A 27,060-nucleotide genomic window follows, 5' to 3' on the forward strand; every position below is an offset into this window, starting at 1 on the left:
TTCTAGTGATTAGATACAGCTTTTACTTTTGTCATCAAGTAGATGACAGTACCCCATCATACTTTCATTTGGGGATGTCACACACATACCGTGGGGGCACATGTGTGAAGGTCAAAGAATAGCTTCAAAGATGTTGTTGTTGTTGTTCTCTTTCCATGACGTAGGCCTTAAGATTGTATGCAAGTTGTTATGCTTGGCAGCAAGCACCTTTACCCATGAAGCCATTTTGCCAACCCTATGACTGGTTTTAAAATGAGTCTTTGTGTATTGAAAAGTGTGACATCCTTCTAGTTTTGTGTATTCCAGTTGTTGCTCTGCTACTGTTGAAGGGAAGTAGTAGGCTTAGGTATATTGATGGGAAGCTACTTGCTAGTTGTTTTCAATTTGAAATGCTAACACAAGTGTGTGTGTTTTCTTTAGCCCTCATACACAGAATTTGACATCAGTGGCAACGTCCTCGCTCTGATCTTCAACCAAGGCATGATCTGGTATGTCAGCTGTTGGACATCTAAGCACATAGGGAAATGTCTCCCAGGTCATTGTTGTAGAAGGAACTGTAGCTGGGAATAGAGAAGACTCCATTGTGGGAATTCCAGTTCTTTATTTTCCTTGGTAGAAATGGGTGGTGTGGATAGATAATAAATAAATAATAATAAATAAGTAATAAATCATCAGCCTGTTTCATCAGTTCTCCTTCAATAAAAATTGAGAGTCTATGCTCTTTCCGCTAGATTGATTTAAAAATTCTCTTCTTATATCCTGTCACACCAGGATCGAACAGGAAACTATCACTCATCAATAGTCAATCACATTAGTTCCTGTTAGGAATGAACTATGTTGTAATGGCTTTTGAGAAAAACTGGTAACATTTTCTTTCCACCTTTAAACATAATAAAAGCATACGTGACAACTATTTTTTAAAAAAAATATTATCAAATCCAGCACCTTATAGATTTAGATACAACACATATTTTAGGAAGTTCAAGTTAAAAATAAGATCTTCATTTTGTAATGTGTTGAGCAGGGCCATTTGCACAAGGGAATTTTTATTTTGATGTGGATAGGATGTCATATCTTCTATTAAGTGGAGGCATTTTCACTAGCAATTCTGACAGGTTATGATAAGTTGATAGAGTGAAAGCCAGCTTTGAGTTTTAAAAATTGAATCACAGCATGCAATTCATCTGGGGATGCTGTGTCTTAGAATCTGTCGCTCTCTGCTGAGCGTCCCAACCCACACACAGCTACAGGGAAGCTGCTCTTTCTTCCTGGGGACAGGGACTGAGGGTTAACTCTACCACTGTCCTGTCACAGGCACCAGAATAGCTTTAGCTGGTGTTCATTCTCTTCTTTTAAAAATTAGCATCATATATCATGCACATCTTCCAGTCAGAATCATTAGACTCAATGTATGCTGACAGAGCCTGGAGCCCTCTGCAAACGGGAAAATCATTTTGCTTCAGTAACAAAGGGGCCACTCCCAAGCCTCCATCATTCCATCAATGGGATCTGTTGAATTTATGCCTCCATAGGTGAACCAGTACAAATTAAAAAAAATATCTTCATAATTGTCATGTCAGACATGGTTAAGAATGTAATTCCTGTCCCCTCCCTTGCTTTCTATGTTTTGTAAATATGGATCCTGTGTCCAGAGAGTTGCTTTATTTTCTATGTAGGGAAGAATGACAAGGAGGTCTAACCTAAGCACTCACAGACCCAGGAGAGGGAGGGAGCAGCCCCCATGGAGGAGAAGCTTCTTCCATGGCAGGAAGTAGACAGCACAGCTACTGGAGTGTTGTAAAACCCATTCCTCCTACCTGCGGCGTCCATACAATGCCACCGATGCCACTGGACAGCTGATGCCACTTGTGTAGACTTACACTAAATGTCTGTTGTGTTCTTCTCGAGCTAACACAGCAGAAATCACTGTTATTGTTCGAAAAGTCATTGTAATTACTACCCTGATTGGTTTTGCTTGTAATTTTGTCACGATTCTGCTATTGTTCATACTACAATACTGAGAAGATATAATTTTTTTTTTTTTACAGTTTGTAAATGGACAGCAAACTTCATGCTTGAAATCTCTGTATTGCCACTTAGTGTTCATTCTTCACACTGGTCAGGCTCGCCTCTGGTGAATTCAATTAGGACTTTAGGTACAAGGGTATATAATTTTAAGAAAGTCTAGGTTTTAAATTACATACCAATTTTTGTCTTTCAGTCAAGTAGACTAAACATAAATGAAACATCTCTCCAGATCAGGAAGTGATTTGTGTTTTGTGACTGTAACAGAGAAGCACACATTCCCGAGTTTCAGAGGCAAAATAACTCCTATTCTTCCCCTTACCATGAGGTCAGGACTTTGCATGGATATTCTTTGCCTAACTTCCAGGAAGGTGATGAGGGTATGGGGATATGGTGTGGTAGGAAGGTGTGAGGAGGGTAACATGTAAGAATAATATATTCTTTCTGCACAGGGTCCACACACACTATGATCCTGCTGGTTTATAAACATGAGGAGCTAGTGCCTGTTAGCCATTTTCTATTGAAATAATCAAAACATGATAGGGATTTTTATGTTCCATCCCATCAGTTTGTGACTCAAGACCTTTAGTTATTGTGTTAAGAGTTGCCGAAGACTGTAGATCACTTGCACAGATATTGCCAAAGTGAAAACATTCATTGTGATTTAATTCATTGATACACTTAGTTTGAAACTAAATACCATATATTTCTGTAATATGCTGAAATGGGAAAAAACATAATATTTTTAAAAGATCAGAATATAGAAGGGGCAGTAGACACTAGACAGTGATGGGAAAGTAGAGAGTTTCAGATCCATTAAGCATCGTCCATCCAGACCTGTCACCTTTACCCCCTCACGTGCTCAGGGTTGAGTAATTTACCTGATACATGTGTGCCCCTGGAGCAACAAGGAGGGCCAAATAAAAATGTTTTCCTTTGCTTTTATCATCTTAAAAGAAAGTCATTTTATGAAGCTAAGATGGCATAATGGTTTATTTTTTTAGCTGAAAGATGATGGCATTAGGTCTGGGTAAGGGACTTAGTGGGATGAGCTGATTATAAGTCACAAACCAAGATGAGGTGACGACATTAAGACCGAGGCATTATTGTGCCAGGACTTGTGTTTTTAAGTGATGACTGTCAGTCATGTGCATATCATGTCCATGTTTATTATGAAATTATTGTGTACCTACTGTATTAGTCAGGGTTCCCTAAGGAACAGAACTAATAGATTAAAATACAAACATATACATATGTATTTTATTATATTTATAAATATTTTATCATTTAAAATATTATAATACAATTTTATTATATTTATATTATTATAAAATACATCTATGTATTTTAAAAATAATTTGAGTGGCTTACAGGCTGTGGTCTGAGTAGTCCAGCTATAGTTGTATCCTGACAGAAAGGCCAAAGATCATCTGATAGTTCTGTCTACGAGACTGGAAATCTTAGCAGTCCCAATCTGATGATGGAGTCTCAGAAAGGTTCTATACAATGACAAGCTTTTAACTAATGTTCCAAAGAAGTAGGTTCTAACACCAGGGAAGGGATACCTCAGTATAGATGAGATTGAGAGCCGGTGAGATCGAGGGCAAGGAGACAGAAAGAAAGCATGAGATTCGTTGTTCCATGTCTTTTCATGTCACCAGAAGGTGTGGCTTAGATGTAAAATGGATCTTCTAATTTCAAATGTTGAAGATCTAGGCTGGGTCTCCCAGCTCAAATAATCCAACCAAGAAAAATCCTTGGCAGGTATGCTAAGCTGCTTGGGTCACTTTCAAATGTAGCCAAGTTGGCAACCAAGATTAGTCATCAAAAGTCTATTTGTTATCAGCTTGATACACAATCATATCTCCTTATATTATGCTTAACTTCCAAATGAAAACAATAATCAAATCATTATTATGCATAACACAACTATCTTACATTCAACCACAAATGCATCGTAGAGTAAGTGTTTATAGGCTTTGATGGACATTCTTCTAGTTTTATAAATTACTTACATATGACAAATGTTTACATGTACACACACATGCACACACAGTTGTAGGTAGATTTAGGAAAATCTAGATTTTGAATTGTGTGCAAAATTTCATCTTGGGCTCAGGTTGTACATAAATGAAACACAACCCCTCTCATCTTCACCACATAGAGCAATAAAATATCTGGTGTAAGCTGAGGGAGAGCTCTGATACCATGCCTTATCCTTACTTTAGAAGTGCTTGCTGATGGAATAGCCTCTACCTGGAACATTACCCTCAGGGCAGTTGGAAGAGAACACAAAACCACATAGGACTGGTCAAGTTTTCTCCCAGCACTGAGGCATCTTATACGGAATCTTCTTTTATTGGTCCAAACAAGTCACACATACAACCCTGAGTTTTAGAACAAGGTGGACCTGATCAGCCCAGGTGCTAAGCTTTGTAATTCTAATTAACTGGAACAATTAGTAACTTATTTTTTTTTTAAATGCCAACTTCTCTCTTGCTAGTTACACAGTGATGTGTAGCAAATGTACACAGTGATGTTTTAAAATCTATCTTCCCATTAAAAAATAACTTCTTACAAAGTTTGCAGTCAGTTCATTATGGCATCCTACAAGCAACATAATTGCAATTGTGGCAAGATTTCACTTTTCAAAGGAAAGGATTAACTTTAGGATGGTTAAAGTGCAATAATTTCTTCTTCCTATTTAAAAAATGTTTCTTAAGTATACAAAATTTTCACTGCCTTAGTTCCTCTGTTTTTCTCCCTGTTGTGATTAAAATACACTTACAAAAGCAATTGACAGGACCAATGACTTATTATAGCCCACAATTCCAGATGACAGTTCATCATATCAGGAATGTCAAGGTAGCAGGAACTTGAAAAAACTAGTCATATTCTGTCTATAATACAAAGCAGAAAACAATGAATGAATATATAAATACACATGCTCATATTATTTTAGTTCAGATTTCTTGCCTAGGGAATGGTGCCATCCATAGGGCTCAGGTCTTTCTAAATTAATGTAATCAAGATAATTCTCCACAGACATACCCACAAGTCAGCCTGATCTAAACAATCCCTGATTGATACTTTCAATATTCCCCAGCTGATACTAGCTTGTGTCGGGGTGACAATTAAAAGTAACCACACTTAGTTAAACAGTTACTATGTGCACTTAGGAAGTACAAAATATTAAAACTAAAGTTCTAAAAATATAAAGATTTTATTATACTTGGGACAGTTTGAAAAATAGAGCTCTACTCTGTGAAGTAAGTATAGCATTCTCTCTGGTTTTTATTGATATATTGAAACTCAGGTTACTGTGCAAATGAACTTTCTCATCAAACTAAACGAGTTATTTTTTTCTAAATGGGACTATTTATAGACATGGTATTTATGGTTGTGTCTAGCAACATGGATTTTGATTTTGGTAAGAGGAGCAATGTAAAATGAACAGGTTGTGTGCAACTTGGCGTTGGACTTGGAATTGAGCAGTGTTCTCATTCCTTTCTAGGATGGGCTCCTTCTTTGCCCCGAGCCTTCCAGGCATCAACATCCTCAGGCTCCACACATCCATGTATTTCCAGTGCTGGGCTGTGATGTGCTGTAATGTTCCTGAGGCCAGAGTCTTTAAAGCTTCCAGATCCAACAACTTCTACCTTGGCATGCTGCTGCTCATCCTCTTCCTGTCTACCATGCCAGTCCTCTACATGATCGTCTCCCTCCCACCATCTTTTGATTGTGGGCCCTTCAGGTCTCTCATAGTTCATGTTTGACTTGAGCCTAGTATTTATTTTGGGTTGAAATGGGATTGGTCATTCACTGTACAGGTTTTTAAAAATATGACATTTGTCCTTGGTAGAAATGTGATTCTTTGGTAGTCATGTCATCATGTGACATGGAACATCTCAGACAATTCCCATCTATTGTCTCTCTTGAGAGTCATAAAGGGGAAATATTTTGTAAGAATACAATATAGATGCTAAGCCTTGCTGTTTCCATATTTGGGAGAGCCAAGAGCAACATTTGACTATGCTAGTGCAGACATGAGTGTTTTCCTGATGCTATAGCATCATTAGATCCACACATAAATCGGCTTTGGTTAGATTTCATGTGGACCTTGAAAAAAATAATTTCCCATTGATTGAATAAGAGGTGGAATCACTATTAAATAATGATGCATATTGAAAGAGAGCTGTATATATTGTGATCCAAAGGGACTTCATAAATTGAAAATTGGTATGCTCCTTTCACAATTTTTCTACCCGTGTGTCACTCCAATCAATAATCAAGATTCAGAAAGCACTTTGACTCATTAAAGCTAGCTTTTCTATGGTTTTTCTGAAATACACATCAAGAAACAGTGTCTTTGGGATCCTGAGGACAGGATTTCATTTTCTCAAAGTTACTCATGAACCCACAAGTCCCCCAGTTATCTCTACATGTTGTTTCTTGTAGGCATGCATTTGATGTGAAGAGGGTGTAAAGGCAGGAAGTCTTGTAAATGCTAGACCCAGTGTTCTAATGGTCAAATAGAATTTTCCCTTTGTGTTGTCATACCCAAGGGGTTTCTCAAGTCAGAATGTTTGTTGCCTAAGACTAAGTTTTTAATTACTATGTTTTCACACCAATAATTCCCTCCGTTATTGTTCCTAAAATAGTTCAGAATTATCTGGTATCTACCAGACTTGGGAAACTGATAAGCCTTGTACATCTCCCTCTGTTTCTCTACGTGTTTGCTTGTACACTTGAGCATGCATGTGCAAGCATACATATGCTCACATATCTATTGGTAAGTAGACTGAAATGCAGACAGTGACATCTGGAGACTAAACAGGAAACTGCAGTCTTGAAGCTGACATATTAACCCAAAAGCAAAATTCAAATAACAAACCCTTGAAAAGTCTACCATTAATGAAACTTACCCATGTGAGTTTGTATCTAAGGTACATTATAAAGATGTTTTTACCTTTTACTAGAAAGTTGATCTTCATCCTCCCCAGCAAAACACTGGAGTGAACCTTTGCTCTTTTATGCAAAGTGAGGGAAACCTAAATGCCAAGCTGGGTGGTGACACAGCTGGATCCAGACTTGAATTACCAGGCAGAAACATGCAATGTTTATACAATTTTAGCTTCTTAATTTGTATTCCCTCTGGCTTTCTGGTTTCTTGGGTTCCTCGGCAAAACCAACTTACACCGATTTACACTAGGAAACAAGGGACGGCAAAAATGGCATAGTATGTGACTTTTACCATATATTTCTGATTGACACATTTAGGTGCAATGACATCAATATTGTAATTTTTGAGATCAGAAAGCACTGCATGTTGACAGTGGGCATCAGAAAGAGGTTTGCTGTTTTCTAGTAGCTTTCCTGCAACTTCCTTCCTGTGGAGCAAGCCAATGCTCAACTCTCTCTCCCCCACTCCAAAGGTCAGTAAGGCTACTTTGTTCTAGAATGAGACAATCACAATTCCTGTGGTTTGCTACCCTTAGGAACTGGGTGTTGCGGTGTTACCCTTCTGCCAAGCGAAGGTTCCTAGACCACATCTGGTACCTGGGCCGGGCAGCAAACCGGCAACAATGCATTTGAAAGAGGTTAATATGAAACTTGAATTTTGACCTCGAATTTGAATTTGAGGACACTAATGCTGTCTGGTTGTTCTCAGGATATTGGTGTGTCTTCAGCTAAGATGTATATAGCCCACTTACCTACCCAGCAAAACAATTTGCTGGACTTTTCCAACACATTCTGCTAAGTTTTCTAGAAAATTGTTAAAGTCACTATTTAGGGGATTTAATTTAAAACTATTTCTTTGATAACAACATGAGGAAAACGTTTCTGATTGTTCAACCATGTTTCCTCCAATCTGATAGCTTCCTCCCATCTTCATCAATGATTCTGAACAGTTTATAGTTCTTCAGTTCCCCTGACCTTCTTTTTACATTGTATCAATTATATATTTTTCCTATAAAGCAATCATCCTATATGGCATAAAAAATTTAGACATATTTATCCATTAAATGCTGCTCATTCTCCCACAGATCTAAAACAATAACAGCAAGCATGTTGGCATTTGTTCATGCTTGTTCGTGTTCAATTGTTCATGTTCAGAGGTCTCAATCTGAGGTCATCCACTGGATCCAAGCATGTGGAGCTTTAACAGTGAGCACAGTGCTTCACATTTTTGTCGCCATTAGTCCCTTTCAGTTAGATTTTACGTATCAACTCTAATCTGTCTGTTGTAAAGGAAAACACTGTAATCCATAGTCTGATAACTACTTGGGGTTACACTGTGTCTCTTGAAAGACAGTATTTATCCAATCTGAAGTGGGGGAAAAAACTCCATCTGATCTGGGAATTGTGGGGCATATCCATTTTGCTTAAATATCAAAAGATTAAAAACCAAAAATGAACATATGTAATACTATACTAACATAACTGAAAACATGCCTATTTCAATTTTCTGTGAATTACAACCTTTTATAGTAGGATCAATATACATATTCAAAGGAATTAACTTGGCACCGTGAGTAGTTTACCGGATTTTAGACATTCCACACTAAGAGAAAGCTTTCTGCTCTCACTGTTGTAGTTGAGAGGAGCTGATTTCCCTAGACCCTAAACCCTCAGGGGGTCCTCATTGGGAGCTGTCCAGCATGAGGGATCTGTGTGTGCAAGGCTCCTCCTGCAGGAGCGCAGCTGCCACTTAGATCTCTGATAAATGAAGTCAGCTGGGCAATGAGTAGAAGCCGTGGTGTGGGATGATATGTTGGGTTATTTGCCGATTTCATCCCTACAGTCTATTTCTTGTGTTCATTTCCAAAGCCAATTAAAAACTGAGTGTACTGAATACCGAGTTCAGAGAGAGCGTCCTCCCAGAGCAGCTGTCTTGGGAGCGTTTGAATTGCTACACATAAAATACCACTCAATCAAAATTTTAGAAGTCCATTATTAAAAATTCTTCTGAAGCTGTAATTTTCTTAAATACTTTGCTTCTCTGTGTGTACTAAGATGAGACTGCTCTGTTCATTTTGTACCTTTCAATTAACAAGATGTGGTCAGAGTGCTAGATGGACAGCTCACTATCAGATCCTTAACCCACAAGAGAACCTTTGCAGTGTTGGAGAAATAGTTTCTTATCTCACTGTAGCCATGCTTTACCTTTGTTTTAAATCCAACCCCCCTCTACCACCACCAGTGGTAAAAACAGGATGTTTGAAGTCATTGGCGAGACCCTGGAACATGATTTCCCGAGCTGGATGGCGAAGATCCTGCGGCAGCTTTCTAACCCTGGACTGGTCATTGCTGTCGTTCTGGTGATGGCGTATGTATTTATTCTCCATCTCCATTTGAGCCCCTTCTCCTCCAGATTCTTTGCTGACTGCAGGACGGTAGGCGCTGAATGGCACAAGTCATCTTCTGTTCCTGCTGGATGCGATTCACAGCCATCTGCATCTGTCTCTGCCTCCCTAGGATTATAAGATTTGTTCCCAAGTAACCAAAATAATTATCAGTAAACAGCTAAAGCAAGGGAAACATGAGTGCTAAGCGCTAAATCTAATCAGCATGTTGAATTCCCCTTTGCGGCACAGCCCCCACCTCTTGTTCCATAAAGCAGATGGCTGTGAAATTAGGAGACTCTGTGTTAATATTCCCCTTGGGGACCCTCTAGGCCATATTTTAGGGCTAAAGACCAAAGGAACATTAAAAAAAAAAACAAACAAAAAAACCCTACCCCATTCTTTTTCTTAGCGGACTGCCAATAACTATGCATCTGCAGCAACAGAATCAGAGGAGCAGAGCATTCCCCAGTTACCCCAGGCTATCCCCGAAAAGTCAGAGTGATTTATAAAAGAACATTTAGCTGAAGGATTTTGTCCCTATTTTCCTTTCACTTTGGGCTTGAGCAGTATAAAATATTTGTCTTCTGGAAGAACTAGGAGAGATACTCTCCTCTTTACCAGCCAGCCCCTCCTGGAATCACTGCTGCTTTGGGTCAGTGGCAACAAGCATGAAGTCATTTCTAGGGATGCTGTCTTCACAAGGTTGATATGGAGGATTGAATCTAAAGGTGAAATGAGCAAAACTTAGAGCTGAAACTCCAACTAGCTTGGAATAAACAAGCTGAATGCTGACTCAGTTATTGTGACTGTTCCTCATGGCCGTGTTCATGGCCGTAGTCACAGAAAGCGGTCACAACAAGGCCCATCTTCACTTCTGTAAATGAACAAACATGACTGATATGCTCGTTTCTAGGTGAGCTTCATACTAACATGGTAAAGCGGGACCCAGGCAGACCCCAGGAAATTCAGTGGCCACATCGTTTCTATGGCAGCAGCTTCCAGGTGGGAGCCATAGCAACTCAGAGCTCCTGCAACAGTAATAAACGTTACAGTCGTATGAGCCTGATTAAGAATCAGCGCTGGTCTCTAGATTATGCTTCTTAGAAACATCATTCGCCAGGTGGCCCTTCAATTGATTTTCTTTCTCCACAATTTCTTGAGAGTGCGGTTTCTGAGAGCATATTAATAAGGATTCTGTGACCTTTGGTTCAGTTTCTTTAATAGTACAAATGAGATCTTGTCTGACACAGACAGACAGACAGATAAACATACAGACCCCAAAGGGCAGCTTTTGCTACTACATTCGTAATTTATTGCGTACTGTAGTCCCTTTGCCTGTCTCTAAAGATCTGCCAAACTTCCTCAGGACTTTATGCTACTCCTGTTTCAGGGACCCCAGAGTGACTTATTTTTCCCACAATAATCATAAGGAGTAGCTGCACTAATCACATTGTCATTAGCACACGGATGATCTGCTCCCGAATGACGTCGTTGATCAGTGGGACAAAGACTCACCTGTCCCTCTTGCTTTGGTTCCTTCTGTTCATTTGTACCAACAAAAGTTTGGAATCAGTGGAACTGCCAGAAGGTCTAAAATTTGCTTGTTGGGAATGGTTCAAGGGTGTCCAAAAACAGCGGACACAGCAACACAACACTAGATTACACAGGTGTTGCGTCTCATCTGTAGTTGTCCTGGGACACTTATAACCCAATGGTAAAAAATTGGCACATCAGGCAGGTTTATGACATACTCTTAGTGATGCAGAAGTAGATAGTATAGGAGGATAGACAAAATTAGTCATGACATATAGTTAAAGATCTAAAGATGCCAAGAACATCCTTGGTATAAGAAGTAAAGAAAGCACTCTGGGGTGCCGACTCTGATGTGTGAGCCATAGTTTCACAGTTTTTGACACAGAGGGAAGGCGGCAGCACGAGGGTTAAAAAAATGTTCTTGAAGGGTTGAATTTTGCTTTAAGACCGTGGACTTTAAATTCAAATCGTAGTTTACTACTGATGTTTTCCCCCAAATTTCGCTGTTCCACGTTCTTCTTTAAGAGGCCCCAACAATTGACTTGGATTTTTTTTATTACCATTAATTAGAGAATGTTACAAGCATTTTGAATTTTCCAGTAGTCTATATTAAATCCACTTGTATTGTTTTAGGTATTCACATAGTGTTTGAGTTAGTTTTCTGTAGATGCTGTCAGTGAATGGAAGGCAAGGAAGCAAATGTGAGGCACACCCAGTTAAGAGGCTTAAGGAATCCCAGAACTGAGAACTTTACATTAACCTACACCCAGAAACTTTTCCAAGAAAATTCTTATTCTACACACACACACACACACACACCACACACACACACACACACACACACACACACAATTTCATGCCAGATGCCGCCCCAGCTGTTTTCCTATATGTAATTTCAGGCAAGCTCTAGCTAAGCACAGAAGAGATAAACCCGACTAAACCGTATCAATAATTACGCTGCCAGCACCAGATGGCTCATAAAGGATATTCTCTGGCATGTGGGTGGGCAGAGAAAATGTGTTTAATCTCCAGTTATTTGTAGTGGGGCCAGCACCAGCTATCTTTCCTTTTTACTCCAGTTCCCCTTTGCTGGTTCATTTTGCCCAAAGAGAAAATGAGGATATTTATTTTGTCAGAATCGTTGAGCTGGAATTTGCTTTTTCTAGAAATGTAAATGCCATTTAAAATCCAAAATTATTCCTTGGTGAAACAGTTTCTTTTTGAGGGAGGAAGAAAGACAAACGTTGTATTCTATGGGGGGGGAAATCCATGGAAATGAAGTTATGCCCTTGAGGATTTTATTCTTGGTTGTAAAGGCTAAAGGCAAAATAGCGAGTTCAAACACTCAGCCCATTCCCTGAACTTCAGTAGACCTGCTGTTTTCATTGCTGCTCTTGCCATTGTTCAGAAGGTGACTGTAATTATAATTTAAACTGATGATAATACACTTCCAAGAAGCTAACACTGGGCCTTGTGGAACGATGGCTATTATGCTAGGTGGCATAATCCAAAACCTTTTGTCAGCTTTCTGGCTTTGCCCTAGTCATTGTCTAATTTTAACTGTGCTTCATTTTAGTCATATTGGGGATTGAACCTATAGGTTTACTCATGTTAGACGAGTGACCTGCTACTCTACCCCCAAGGTCTCACTCTGTTTCCTTACCTGACCTTGAACTTCCAATGTTCCCTAGCCAGTGAACATGAAATTTCCCTGCTTCATCCTCTCTGCTAAGTAAATGGGCATCTCCAAACATGGGTTCTAAGTATACCACTTTACTTCTCTGGACCTCAGTTCTTACATTCAGAATATCACCCTTTGAGTAGAAAGTACCTTGTGTTCCATTTCATGCTATCATTGGTTAATATAGTCTTAAGGAGAATAATGGGAAACTGAGAAATGTCATCAATTTTATTTTATTCTATTTTATATTTTCATTTAGTTTGACCATCTATTATCTCAATGCTACCGCGAAGGGCCAGAAAGCAGCAAATCTGGATCTAAAAAAGAAGATGAAAATGGTACAATATAATTATATATATATGTGTATTAAATATGTATATTTTATAACGTCTTTACCAATGACAGTTAGAAGAAATCTGAATGCACTCTTTTCTCCCTTTTTATTGTGTAGCAAGCTTTGGAGAACAAAATGCGAAACAAGAAAATGGCAGCTGCTCGTGCAGGTTGGTGATATGCTTTGTTCGGATGTTTAGTGTTCCTAGGAGTACACTCTTCCTTCCTCCACATGAGGCATTTGATGGCCAGTGCATCGTTGCCCCCAGTAGCTCGTTCCTTGGTTCCCACCATCCATCGTCTCAAATCTTCCTAAATTTCTATCCAAGGTGTTATTTCTCTTCTGTGGGAGATGGTTAGAAAAAAGGATGGAAAAATTCAACAGTGTAAACATAGGGGCCCAGACAAAAAAGTGATCTTAACACCTGACAGAAAATGATAACTACTTCCCTCTGGTCATGTGCAAATAGCAAATGCATTAGGGATTCTTTTGACTAGTTTTATACGTGGGGAAAATGGGAGCTACCAAAGAATCCCCTTCTGAACTCACCATAGTCACCATCAGAAGTTTTTTCTATCCTATCATATTTCACTTTTATTATTTTCTTAACATTGAGGCTTAACCCCAGGATCAACCTACACAAAACTGTGTCCTCAGACTTTTTATTTGCTTATTTGGGTATGGGCTATCACTGGGTTTTTAAGGCTGCCCTTGTATTCACTCTGTAGCCAAGGCTTTCCTTGAATTTGCAACCTTCTGGACTTGGCTTACCAAACAACTAGGATAGCAATTATATGTTAGCAGGCTAACTATAGTGCTTTTGAAACCTCTTCAGTGTTTAAAATATACCTCTAACTGCTGAGTGACTGCATCTACAGATGTAACCAGCTAAGTGGTATAAATAACTCAAAAAAATAAATTACAAATGTACAGGGCATAAAGACTTTTTATTTACCATCACTAGTCAAGAATATTACAGCTAGGATTTGTGTATCTACAGTGGTGAAGTTAGACCTAATCCTCTGAAAATAAGGCAGTGCATCATTGTTCAAATAAAGGGTACTTTTAATGGCAAAAACTAATGATGGGTCTTGATCCAGCACCACAACCTCCACCACCAACACAATGATAGTAAAAAGATACTGAACAACTTGAACAAAATCTTTCCTAACTCATAACTTTTTAATAAATTCTTTCTAGTAGTAGAACTTTAATCTCTTGTTAGCAATTTTGAAAAATATTCAGCTCAAATTGATTTAATTTTAAAAAGAGACACTTATTAAAGCACATGAACTTGGCTTTGTAAATCTGCAGAGCACTTGTTTTTTGTTTTGCTGAAACTGCAGGTTGAAACTCCAAAGCCTTGTAAGTTTTGAGCAAGATCTGTCATTGAGATGAAATTCCATGCTTCCTTCCCTACAAACTGGTGTTTTCATTTTTTGTTCGTTCTTGTCTTTTTTGAGAGTTTTGAGACAAGGTCTAAGTTGATCAGGCTGGTCTTAAACTCACAATGTAGCCCAGGTGGCCTTGAAATTGCTATTCTCCTGCTTCATCCTCTCGAGTAGTTGGGATCACATGTCTGAATCTTCATTTAAAATCCACACTGAGAGTGTGCTCAACCCCGAGTCCACTGCTGTGCGATTCAGTTGAGAGCAGGCTGCTTTCACTGGAGCTAACGTCTACCAGGTGCTATTGGATCCAATCCAAGTCCTTGCCCACATATTAACTCCCAAGAGAACTGAGCCTTGAATTTGAATGGCTTCCTGGGAATGATGAGGGAATTTCTTTCCTTGAAATTCTGTGGGATTTTGTCATTTTAGATCAAGCCCACTTGGGTCATAACCCCTGACCCCTCAGTCAGTAACTGGATCTGAGCAAGAGTTTAATAGGTGGTTGCAGCCAGTGAGGACTTGTCGCCTGTTCAGCTTCCTGTTGTACATAAAACGCACTGAGGAGGGCCCAACAGTTTAAGAAAAGGGAAAAACTGCTGGATGGCCCCAAAGAGCATGACTCAAGACATTGCTTTCTTGTCTCCTTTATGCTTAAAGTTTTAAAGATATTTATTTTTCTCCCAGCATGCAGAAATGTAAGAGGAATCTTGAGAAGCTGACATGAGTAAAGACGGTGATGTAAAGTTTGCAGATTAGTCTTGCCCCGACCAGTGCTTCAGAGGAGCACTGCGGAGATGCACACGATTGTGGAGATGCACACGATTGTAAACTCTTTTACAAAGTTACAAATCAGCCCCTTTCCCCTACTCTAGACAGCTGTCTCCCGCTCTCAGCTTCCCAACCCAACTACAGCAAGACAAACTTTTCTAGCTCTCTTTCTTGGTTCTTGAGGTACTCATCTCCAAATGGCACATTTTTGCTGTTTCTTTACCTCTTCTTTTTATTGTCAATTAATTATTGATTCCAATGCAATTAAGGATTTGGCTCTCTTCACATCCTCTCTCTAAGTATTCTGCTCACGTTACTTGTTTGGATTGGGATATTATTATTTCCTATACTAATTTTCTCAAGATTAATATTTTTCTATATTTCTCCAATCCAATATCTAAATTTCTGCTACTCATCCAATTACACTCTTCTACATTCTCTCTCTGTTGTAGAAGGCCCCACCACTCTGGAAATTCAGGCACTTTAACTGCATGCAATTTTCTCGATTTACTTGTTAGTGATTTCTTTCTATTCATTTTCTACTTGTGGATTTCCTAATATTTGGCATCTTGGACAAGTTTGTAAAATTCCTATTTATTTTTTATTCTACGTCCTTTTACTTTAACAATTACTGCTTTTCTTAGCTTTAATTTTTAAAATTTCTTTTGGCCTTTTTACTTTAGCCATCATAACTTGACTTTTGCCAAATTATTTTAGCTTCTAAAGGGCATCCCATTCTTTTTAAAAATAGTAATATCTTCTCTTCATGAAAATACTAATTCCTCCCTTTTTGAAGTTTCTGAGCTTTTCCTAGTCTCTTTTCTCTAAGCTGCTTTATCTTCCTCTGACATTGTTCACCATTAAAACCTTCCCTCTGTCTGTGGCTCCTGACAACCAAGGTACAAATCAAATTTGCATGCTCTGAGTATATGAATGGGGTGTGGGCAAAGAACTCCATGAAACCCCATCAGTATATTTAAGTTTTTCTGTCCCAGAAAAATCAGCACCAAATGTTAGCCTAGCAAATGGGGGGATGAGGGTGTGGGTGGGTCTCAACTTCAAGCTTATAAATCCTTCATTGAGCTTCTTGTCTTCACTGTGGAACTCCTTGTAGTTTCTAGATATTGAACACTTGCATTTTACTTTTTCCAGGAAGAAAAAGAAAGTTCATCAATCTTCTGCCCATATGAGAAGTTATACATTGGTGCTAAGAAGGAAAATTGATCTGAGGCTCTGATTGTCTTTTGTTTTATTTGTTGGTTTTCTGAAGCAAGGTCTCATTTTGTAGCTCAGACTGGTCTCAAACTTCCTAGGTTTCTCAAGACTGGTCTCGAGTCTTGAACTCGCCGTCTGCCAGCTTCAGCTTCTAAAGTCCTGGGATAACTCAAATGTATCACCATTCTCCTCATCCATCTTCTGACTGCCTCTTAGATACCTGAAACCCCATCCTTATCTTGCGTTTTCATTTCTAGAAGATGCTGTTCTTGATCACTGTATCTTATGGGATTTTTTTTGTGTAAATTCCATTCTTTCTCATCTTCTTTTTTTCCCCACTGGTTTAGTATTTCTCTTTGTTCTGACTGACAAGTTTCTTGTTTACCCATTAGTTTTCCTGTTCCCCAGCTCTCAGGTGCTTCTGATCTCTCCTTCATGGCAGGCATTCACATTGCCTCCCAAAAGTTCTGCTTGTTCAATCTAGTGCACTCTCCTTCACAGTCTAGGCAAATATTATCCTGTGCTAAGAGGGAAGTGAGTTCATTTTTTTTCTCCATAATGATTCTGCTTAATCCACACAATTACTCAGAGAGTGTTTACCTACTGGGGTACAGTTTGCCTTAGGGGATTGGTGAGCACTGCCTATTTTTATTGAAAGATGAAGGATTAGAAGCACCCTGATATAGTGTGTCTATGGAATTAATGTAACTAGATTAGTTTTTAAAATTGTGAGTGGAAAGTCATGATTTCTATGACAAATTCTAGTTTACTATTATCTTTATTATCTTTATTGCTTAAAATGATGTTATAATGTATAACATGATAGTTTTCTGGTTCCAATTATGTTAATAGTTATTGAGCAATGTGCACTGAGTGTCTAATGACAAAAGAAACTTTTATCTGAAAAAATTAAATGAAATGGGTTTCTATATTTATTGCATAAAGTAATTATGGACCAAATAAGAATCACTTGTATTCTTCTTTCCCTAGAATTTGTGAGAACTTTGTAAAATGACAAAGAGAGAGTTTGACTACAAAATTCCAAATATTGTTTTAAAGTGAAACAAACTGGAAAGATAATAGATTTCAAACTACCTCATTTAGAATCATTATGTGCACTGACAGCTGAATTTTTATTTGCCTATTTTTTATCTCTCTTTCCTTCTCTTGTTTTAAACAGCTGCAGCTGGTGGTGGCCAGTAACTTCATCAAACAACCTGGGAGGCTCCAAAGTACTCTTCACTTTTCTTTATGAATATAGTGAACGACGATTGGAAGGGCCAGTGACCTAGCATTGGGGAACCCACTGCCCTGTAGGCTACCACTGCTGGGTCATCAAGCCATAGCCTCGACCGTCTACGAAGGGTTCATCAGCTCTCCTTGAGCAAAAAGAATCTCATCATATTCTGTATTTCTGCGGGTTATGATACTTTCTCTCTTACTTATCCCACATGTTCTCAAACCAAGTTTAAGTGGGTGTGTGATCTAGTGATACAAATTACTGGGTATAATTAATATTTTTAAAAGTATCAATTTTAGAGGATACTTTTTAAAAAAGTCAACATTTCCTTATATGGACTCCTTTTTAGTTTCTTCCATTGGCATGGGAATATAATAGCACCATTTTCCCCTCCAAATCTGGAACTATCGGAATGAAATATTCATTGTGACCATTGGTTAGCTCACTGCTTTATGTATACTTTTTATTAATTCATTGATATGATTAAGTTGATGTCTTTCTCACCCATATGAATGTCATATTTATATAATACTAATTTAAAGAGACTTGGCTCACTTTAAAAATATGACATCCTTCCTCCTTTTTTTGTATTTCTACCCATCAGCCCTCAGATATGCCCAGCACCTTTGTATTTACAACTGGATTCAGTATGAAAGGAAAAATGCTTTTCAGGAGATATTTATCAATGTAATTTGATATTCCCTGCAGTGCCGGCTTAACAGTAGTTTATCACCATAAGGAGGCATATGGTTCTTAGACAAGCTGGCCCTTTATGAATTCAACAAAAGAAGATAGCATTAATGACTGGTGTCCTGTCAGAGTCTCCTCATTTAACCTCCAATGTATATTCCTGAAATTTGATTGTTGAAGTTTGTATTTGTTCTTTGCTTTTGTTGTTGTTGTTGAGATTAGGAAATCATGCCTTCAGTCGGGGATTTAGTTTATAGTGTTGTTTAAACATTATGTTTATCTAAAGTTTGAGTTCACTGAACGGCAGCACATAGAGCCCTTCTTGCCTTGTGCTGTAGCCTGGCTAGTGTCTCGTCTTGTAACTCATAGCATCCCTTTCCAGAGCTGAGATAACCTCCCATCCCTCCAGACTTTCAGGCTTTTGTTGCCCTTTGACTTTACTCCTTCTCTTTAACCTCCTGCTGGCCGTGAGTGGTCAGACTGTTCTCTTACCAATTCTCAACTCACTTCCCCCAATTCCCTTGTCCAGATAGCATCTATTCCCATTTTTTTCCTATTTCATGACACTCTCCTAGTGGGGTTTCTTAGAATGTTACATCTGTATCTTCAGTGTGGCATCTGTACTGATTTTCTGTGATTATTCATGGTGGTTATTGTCTCTTGCACGCATGACTAATCTTTCCTGTCTAGACCGTAGCTCTTTAGGAGCAGGGATCATATCTCATTCTTTTGTATGTCTCATACAGTGCTATGCACAGTTGGGCACTGCATAAATGCTTGTTAATTAAATTGAATCAATTTGACTTATAGCAGTTGCATTACGAAAGAAAAGACTTGTGTTAGGCACATGAAAAATGTTCCTAAGCTGTATGAAATGGAAGAACTCCTGCCAGGCTTTTGTTATCATTAGACTGTAATGCGGATGAGTAAATAAAGACAGTGTTGATTTCTACAAGGGTTGTTCGAGTACTGTGTGGTAATACAGAGAATCATCAAATTCAGAAGTGAATGTCACCCTTGCTCTAGATCTACTTCTTAAGGATGAAGAGAAGACAGTGTATTTGTAAGGTTGTCTCTCTCCTAAAGCCAGCATACTTTTGGAAACTATTTTAATTTTCTAAACATTCAAACTTTATTTGCCAAGTTTGAATTTCCACATATTAAAAATCAACTTTGGGTTTTAAAAGCACTTACACACGCTCTCCTGTTTTAAGTTAAGCAGTTTTTAGAAACTGTAATCTTTTTGTCTTCAGAGAGCTACTGAGAGCATGTCTGAATTACTGACTCCATAGACAAGGGTCTGGAGCAGAGAATGCTCGGTTCAAAGATGTTCTGAATAGCTTTTCACTCAGGTGCTTAGACAGCTAGAGTTTATTTCTCTATTATTCCTATGTCAAAGGCAAGGAGAAAATATCTAGAATGTAAATTTTTGGTGTGGGACCATGGTCTGTGTGTGGTCAATTATGTTTTAAATAAATGCTGATTGGCCAGTAGCAAGGCAGGAAGTATAGGCGGGTCAACCAGATAGGAAGTAGAGATGGGTCAATGAGAACAGGAGAATTCTGGGAAGAAGAAAGCTCATTTCTAGGCAGTCCTGCCCAGACACAGAAGAAGGAAGATGTGACTGCCTCACTGAAAAAGGTACTGAGCAATGTGGCTAACATAGATAAGAATAATGGACTAATATAAGTTATAAGAATTAGTTAATAAGAATCCTGAGCTAATGGGAAAATCAGTTTATAATTAATGTAGACCTCTGTGTTATTTTGGGGGGGGCTAAGTGGCTGAAGGACCTGGTGGGAGGACAGAAACCAGGCAGGACAGAAACCCTGGCAACAAATTTTGTTTTTTCTGAGAGGAATAAAAAATCTCTGATAAATATACACAAAATAATTTTACTTATTTGGAGAGATTTACCATGCTTGAGAAAATAAGCTGCACTTCAACCCACTCCTTGAATGAATTCCTCGGCTCACAGGGGCATATAATTTAAGTTATATCTATGAATTTATATTAACAAAGTGTTCGGCTGAGCTGTTTTCTTCTTCTAATAGATCTATGACTAGATACATATGATAAAATGGTAATTAATCAGGAATCAAATATGAGAGGCTTAATAATAGGTTTGGCAGGTGTTCTTAGTTCTCAATGCATGTCTGAATTTAAGTTTTTGGAAGACTTTCAGACTTAACCATAACTTAAAAAGAAATAGATTAGATCACAAGGCATATCTAGCTTTATTTTGCTTCTTCTCTTAACATATTCAATATCATTGAAAGCATTTCTGACTATTTCAATGGCTATAAACTACTCAGTAATATTGTAGTTTAATCAGTCCTACTATTTCAGAGTTGTAGGTTTAGATTTTAGTATGATAAGCAAATTTTAAGTTTATACACTTTTAGAACAGTTCTGTGCAGAAACACTGAGTATACAACTTTATGTCAAGATATTCATATTTCAAGACAGTTTAAGCTTATTGTTTTACTTCTATTCTTGTTACTTAAAATGTGTTTGATATTTTATAGCATTTGTTTTGCAGTCACTAAACTTCTCTTATGATACTGTTTTATTTGCGACTATGTGAAGTGCTCCTTTCAGGAACTATCTTAAGTTTCTGAGAGTCTTAAGAGGAAGTGGCATCATCATGGCCATCCACCCACTCTCAAGCCCTGTTGGAAATCAAGTATTACCTATATTTTCAAGCCTGCCAATGTGCTCTCTGGAGAGGCGTTCTTCTCATACTTTACTTAAAGCGTTTGGTCATAGTTAAATTTCTGTTTTGAGTGTAACAATATTTTTATTGTTAAACATAACTGGTTCTAAATCATTTCCCCCAATAAAACAGGTAAACTTCCTAATTTTTTTTTTTGCTGATGTTTTTGTATTGCTGTAACTCACAAAGGCCACATTTCTCTAGTGAATATTACCATTCAAAAGAAAACCTCAGCTGATGAGGGAAGGGGACTTGGTTGGGGGAGGGAGAGGGAAATGGGAGGCGGTGGCGGGGAGGAGGCAGAAATCTTTAATAAAGAAATAAATAAAAAAGAAAAAGAAAAAAAAAACAAAAACAAAAGAAAACCTCAGGTGTCATGAATGTGACCTCTCTCCACGTTGGCAGGTATCAGGTAATTTCCTTCCAGAACAACATTCTGTTGGCATCATGTGCAAGGCAACAGAAATGATCTAAATTCAAATGAAGTCATAAAGTAATTTATAGCACAACAAATTACTATCTGGTCACTTCAAGTGGATCGCAGTGTGTCCAATGTTTTTAGTTGAATTCACAGGCTGTTCCAGCTCTGGAGGTCCCCATGGACCATCAAGAAATTTTGCCAAAAAGGAAAGCAGGGGAAAATGGCATTGTAAAAACTGTTTGGAATATTCACATTCTAGGTAAAACACTGAAGCTGTAATTATACATATCACTCTACAATAGACTCATCATCTCTCATACCTGTGTCGAATTTTGACAGCATAAGAGGACATATCCTTGTCATCTGCAAAACTCATGGTCAAGAACACAAGTTACTAAAAAATGCAAAAACATTTTACATAAGTTTATTATGCTTTGTTGATCACATTAATAGCTATCCTGTGATACAGTAGCCCATGGGCCCCAGCTGAGCATATCTGGAGAACCTCATTATCACAGTCGATGATTCTGAGAAAATTTTTCTCCATAAACTAAAATGTTCACACAGACAACACATAACATTTAGGGAGTAAGGAGGATGTGCTGAAAAGAAAATTAGAAGCTATTAATTACTTCAGATAGAAAAAAGCACACTAGTTTGTCATAATAGCATTAGCAGTTACTTTGGAAAATTAATCTTCAAAAGTGAAATTCCAAGAGTATGATTTCCACTGGGATTGGATAGAAGGTATTGCTTGCACATAGACAGCAATGTGTGGCACCATGGTGGCGTACAGACAGCAATGTGTGGCATCATGGTGGCATATTGCCCTTATAATTTTCTAGATGGCTCACAGGCCTAGTGTTCCAGACCTGGATGCCATGCAAACTTAGCTACCATGTTTTCATTTCGTGTAGACTCACTCTTCCATATCTGAGTGCTTCCTATGGGCTTGCAGTAAGGGATGAGCTGCTGTATTTGCAGAAAAGCTACCCATGAGCAGCAGTGGGAGCTCTATGTTGTGGCTATTCAGTGCTACAGGGCAGATCATGGCAGACAATCAATTTGTTCCCTGTTGCTTCTTTCTCCATTCATCAGTCACACCTTGTTTCTTTTGTTTTCATTACAGTCTTATTTTGTTTGCATGTTTGTATGTTTGGCCATGTGCGTGCCATTGCTTACATATGAGGGTCAGAGGACAATGATCAGAAGTTGTTGCTTCCCTTACACCATGTGGAACCCAGGGAGGGAATTTAGGTTGTTGGATTTAGCAGCAGATACCTCTGTCAACTGAACTATTTCTCGGCACAATTTTTAAATTTTACGTTAAAACTATCAAATAGTCACCAATATCGGATTGTTCATGTTAAATACTAAAGTAGGCAAGGGTAACATACAATGTGTAATTTAAAGGAAATTATTTCAAGATCTGTCTTAGTTAGGGTTTTATTGATGTGATGAAACACCAGGACCAAAACCAACTTGGGGAGGAAAGGGTTTATTTCACTTACACTTAAGCAACACAGTTCATCATTAAAGGAAGTTAGGGCAAGAACCTTGGATACAGGAGCTGACACAGAGACTGTGGATGTGTGCTGCTTACTGGCTTGCTCTTCAGACGTGCCCAACTTGCTTTCTTATAGCATCCTAGACCACCAGCTGAAGGTCCACCACCCACAGTGAGCTGGCCACGCCCACACCAATCCTCACAGTTAACAGAGTAGGGTTCAGGAGTGCTAAATTCCTACAAGCTGTATTCTTTGCCTCTGGGGATCAGGGTTATTTTTCCATTTGGATATTGCTTAAATTTGATAGTAGAAGTTGATCATGGAAATAGATTCAGTACAAACTTTTAGAAATCATTTACATTTAGTTAAAGCAGCTCAAACTGCATCAGAGTAAGACAGATTTTTCCGTAGTTTCATTTTGTCAAACATGGTGAGAATAATTGAAAAACAGAGCAGAAAAATAAGGTGCCTGTGTCACCGACCTCAGACATACAAAATTTATTGGTAATGGAATTCAATCTGTTTAAATGGATACCAAATAGTAATAGAGCCACCAGCAGATGAAAACGAGCCTCCTGCAAAAGAAACCTGGAGACTCACAACCAATCTCAATGGAACAGAGTACAAGATGAATCTATGAGACATATTCGTCTCAGGTGCAGCAATAGATCAGACCCCCCTGGAAATATTCCTCCATTAGACTGTATGGAGCCACCACATGTAGACTCAGGTAACTTTGTGACTGGAAACATTGTTCTGAAGTAGCTGGTAAGATTTGCCTCACAACTGTGTTCATGACTGTTGTCTCTCATTGGCCACTGATTTTTTACTATCATTAGTCTTTTGACCTGGACTCAATGACCTCATTAAGTAAACATCAATTACATCTTCTTTTAAGACAAATTTTAAAAAATTATGCCCAGTATCGCTTCTGGTGGAATTGCATGAAATGATGTCCCAGATCACTGAGCACTAAGCTCATTGTGTATTTGAGTCGCAGTGAGGTGACATCACACATGAGCTCCCATTTTGTGAGTCAGATTTTTTTTTAACTTTAGAGATTTAGTGAATAACTAGTTAAAATTTAGGTCTAGGGAAATGGTTCTATGGATGAGAGTGCCTGCTGTGCCAAGAGACCCTACATGATTTTTATCTGCATTTATAATACATGAGACCATGTCCAAAGTAGGTTGGTACTTAAAGGCTATTGGCTGAAGGAGTTCCCACAGCATCTCCCTGTAATCTAAATAATAGAGTTCTAAACCTAATACAAAACTACATACAATAAGAACAAATATCAAGTATTATCCAGGGAAAAGAAGAGGCAAAAACATATATAAAAATTAGAATTACAACCAGCATGAACAACATCAAACAAGAAGCATATGCTAAATGTTTCAATAGTTATCCTAAGAGTCTAAGTCTTATATTAAAAATGGCTTGGCTAAGTCATGAGAGGAAAGTAACTTTGACTATCTAGTCTTTAACCCCATTAAAGACCTGAGAAGCAAAATAATATTACTTGAGTAAATAGAAAGTGCAATCAAGCAACTTCCAAAAGGTGCAAGAAATGATAAAAACAACTGGCTACCTGGGAATCACCCAACGTCTCACTTGCAATGTTGGGTCAACCAGCTTTGGCTAAGGCCTAGAGACACTGACAGACTTTTTTCAGAGTTAGAAAAATTTTTCAAAACTGTCTTACCCTGTCTTGGCATGAATTTGGTAGTCTTTTTTCTTGTATCCTGTTTGTCCAGTCTAGACACTGTGCATTTTGTCAGTGGTTGAGGCAGGGGCTCTTTGTCCAAAAGTCAGTTTTGCTAAGAAGAAAACAAGCTCCAAGCAGAGTGTCTTTGGTGCCCAATATTTCTCTTGGAAATAGATTGGGGCTGTCAGGAGCAATTGTGTCTTACATCAACAAAATCCTAAATTATTTAAATGTCATATTCTACAGTTCTTTGAAGTGGTTGAAGATTACCTGTATATGTGGAATATAGTCTCTATGCACCTAGAAAACCTATCATGACTACAAGCTTGACTATTATAAGTGACTACCTAATAATCTACAATTTTTAATTATACATTACATTTTAAATTAGCTGTCTAAACATAATACCTTAAAGAACAGAAATACATACAATAAAATTGACCTTAAATTTGCAGTCAGCAAACAAAGCCTATCTGAAAAATTGCAGCTACCAAGAAGATGTGCTTGGCTCCCATTTTTATGGGTCTAGGAGCCTCTTTTTTTCTTAAGCTTTTTTTTTTTTTTAGGTCTTATGTGGACCCATGCCCCAGATGATGGGTGCCAATTTGTTGGAGTACAAGAGTTCCACAATAGCCTGGAATGGAGTATAGCAAAGGTTTATATATCTGGGGATAAACTCACGGAAAGACTAGTGATCCACAGTCTTCAGTGTGTGCTGGGAGCTGGAACTGAATCAAGCAGCCAAGAGGTGTATGAATGCTTTTCATCTGCATTTATAGTACATGAGCCCATGCCTACAGTGGACTGGTATCTTAAAGGCTATTGACTGAAGAGGTTCTCATAGCAGTTGCTTCCCTGGCAGCAAGGATGTGTGGAAAGTCAGAAAAAGACTGGATTTTATATGTCTCACAAGGGCCCATGTTGATACTTCAGGGAGGCTGGGCTTATGGATGAGCATGTAGGTGAGCAGGGGTGAACTCACAGAGTGCATTGGAAGACACTGGTCTCTCTCCTCTCCTCTGTTGGAGAATATTAAAGATGTGTTTACAACATCCCTCTGCTTCTTTTTCTTCTCAGACATGAGCTAAATGGTTTGATTGCCTTGGGTATTTTGCTAGAGCTATGGAAAGCTGCTGAACTCATGTAGTAGTGGGCTAGGATAGCGTGCATAGGAGACAGGGTTTCTAGATGAAACTGATGGAGCTGTTTGGGGAGGTAATTCTGAGGTAGCGGAGCACATGGGAAGCGTGGCACAGCCTCCTTGGAAGAGAGCATACATACACTATGACAACCATGGGCTGGCGGTTTGATAGCACAGGCAGTGGTCTTTTTGAAATGATCCTGGATTTCTCATGACACCAATCAATGGCAGGTACTTCCCAGGTACTGGGACTAAGTAAGTATAGGGAGAGTTACATAGGAAACCTAGACTGTGAATCAGAAACTGTGGACTCCAGATATAAAAAAAAAAAAGCTTGCATAGTGCCAATGTCTATGACTCAGAGCATTTGTCCTGGATCCCAACAATGGCTGAAAAGATCTAGGAAAGTGGTTTTTAATTTTTAATTTTAGGAAAACAACAACAATGACCTTTAAAAACTGCCTTATCTAGAGAGGCCATGGCCCAGTAGTTTTCTTGAACTGTCAGTGAGAAAGATTGGGAGACTAATGAGTGCCAGTCCCAGTGTCCCCTTAGGATTGAGAAGAGGACTCACAGCAAGCTCAAGACTTAAAGGGATCTGAGGGTGAAATGAACTCTCTGCTATGTACTTTTCTGCATCAGTGTCTTTATTCTTCTCTTGCTATCCTTTTCTATTCGGTAAGGTTTTCAGTTTATACACACACACACAAAACAAAGGCCATTCTCTAAGCTTGAATGTCCCTTTATCTTTGAAGGTTCCAAATGTGATCTATATGAAAGACTCCTTTCGTGACTGCATGTCCTGCCAAGTGGAAGATAGTCGCAGGGAGGTGGCTTCTGATGTATCTCGGGGAACAGAGCAGAGATACGGTTGTGGGAACCAAGGTTATTGACTGCATTACTAGATTTCTCACTGGAGGTTCCATAGAGTAGGGAGGGGGATGTCCCATTATACTAGTACATGGGAAAGAATTGTGCCCAATAATCCGTATGCTGTTGAATCTTGCACCAAGGCAGAGTGCTTATGGCTTCACAAGAGAGCTAATGTAAGAATAGCCAATGTACAAAAGGTGGTAGGTCCAGCTCCTTGTAAATTTGGGTTCATCTCCATCAGAACACATTCATTCTAGTTGGGTCCGCCTTTTGCTCTATTAGCTGAAATACCACTGCATGATTCCTGCAGGCTGCAACAAAAGATAGTGTGTCTTGATGACTTTATTGTCTGGCTGAGAGTGTGGTGTGCGGGAGAATGCTACAGTCATGCATGGCTACCTTGGCATTTACTGCTCTGTTTGAAAATCTGATCGAGGGTATTATAAGTCTGCCATCTTTCTCTGGGA

General features: G+C 38.6%; 1 protein-coding gene across 1 annotated transcript in view; it reads left to right on the plus strand.

The window, feature by feature from the left end:
• Tmc1 (transmembrane channel like 1) overlaps positions 1-26,613 on the plus strand; it is a 117,463-nt gene extending 90,850 nt beyond the window's left edge. Inside the window, exons 15-21 of the mRNA XM_057777616.1 lie at positions 421-488; positions 5,540-5,779; positions 9,230-9,355; positions 12,848-12,926; positions 13,040-13,091; positions 25,146-25,192; positions 26,476-26,613. Coding sequence (XP_057633599.1) covers positions 421-488; positions 5,540-5,779; positions 9,230-9,355; positions 12,848-12,926; positions 13,040-13,091; positions 25,146-25,192; positions 26,476-26,613 — 750 coding nt within the window. The remainder of the gene's footprint in view (positions 1-420; positions 489-5,539; positions 5,780-9,229; positions 9,356-12,847; positions 12,927-13,039; positions 13,092-25,145; positions 25,193-26,475) is intronic.
• Positions 26,614-27,060: the final 447 nt, after the last annotated feature.

The sequence above is a fragment of the Chionomys nivalis genome, chromosome 8 (genome assembly GCF_950005125.1).
Source record: "Chionomys nivalis chromosome 8, mChiNiv1.1, whole genome shotgun sequence".
Taxonomy (NCBI): Eukaryota; Metazoa; Chordata; class Mammalia; order Rodentia; family Cricetidae; genus Chionomys; species Chionomys nivalis.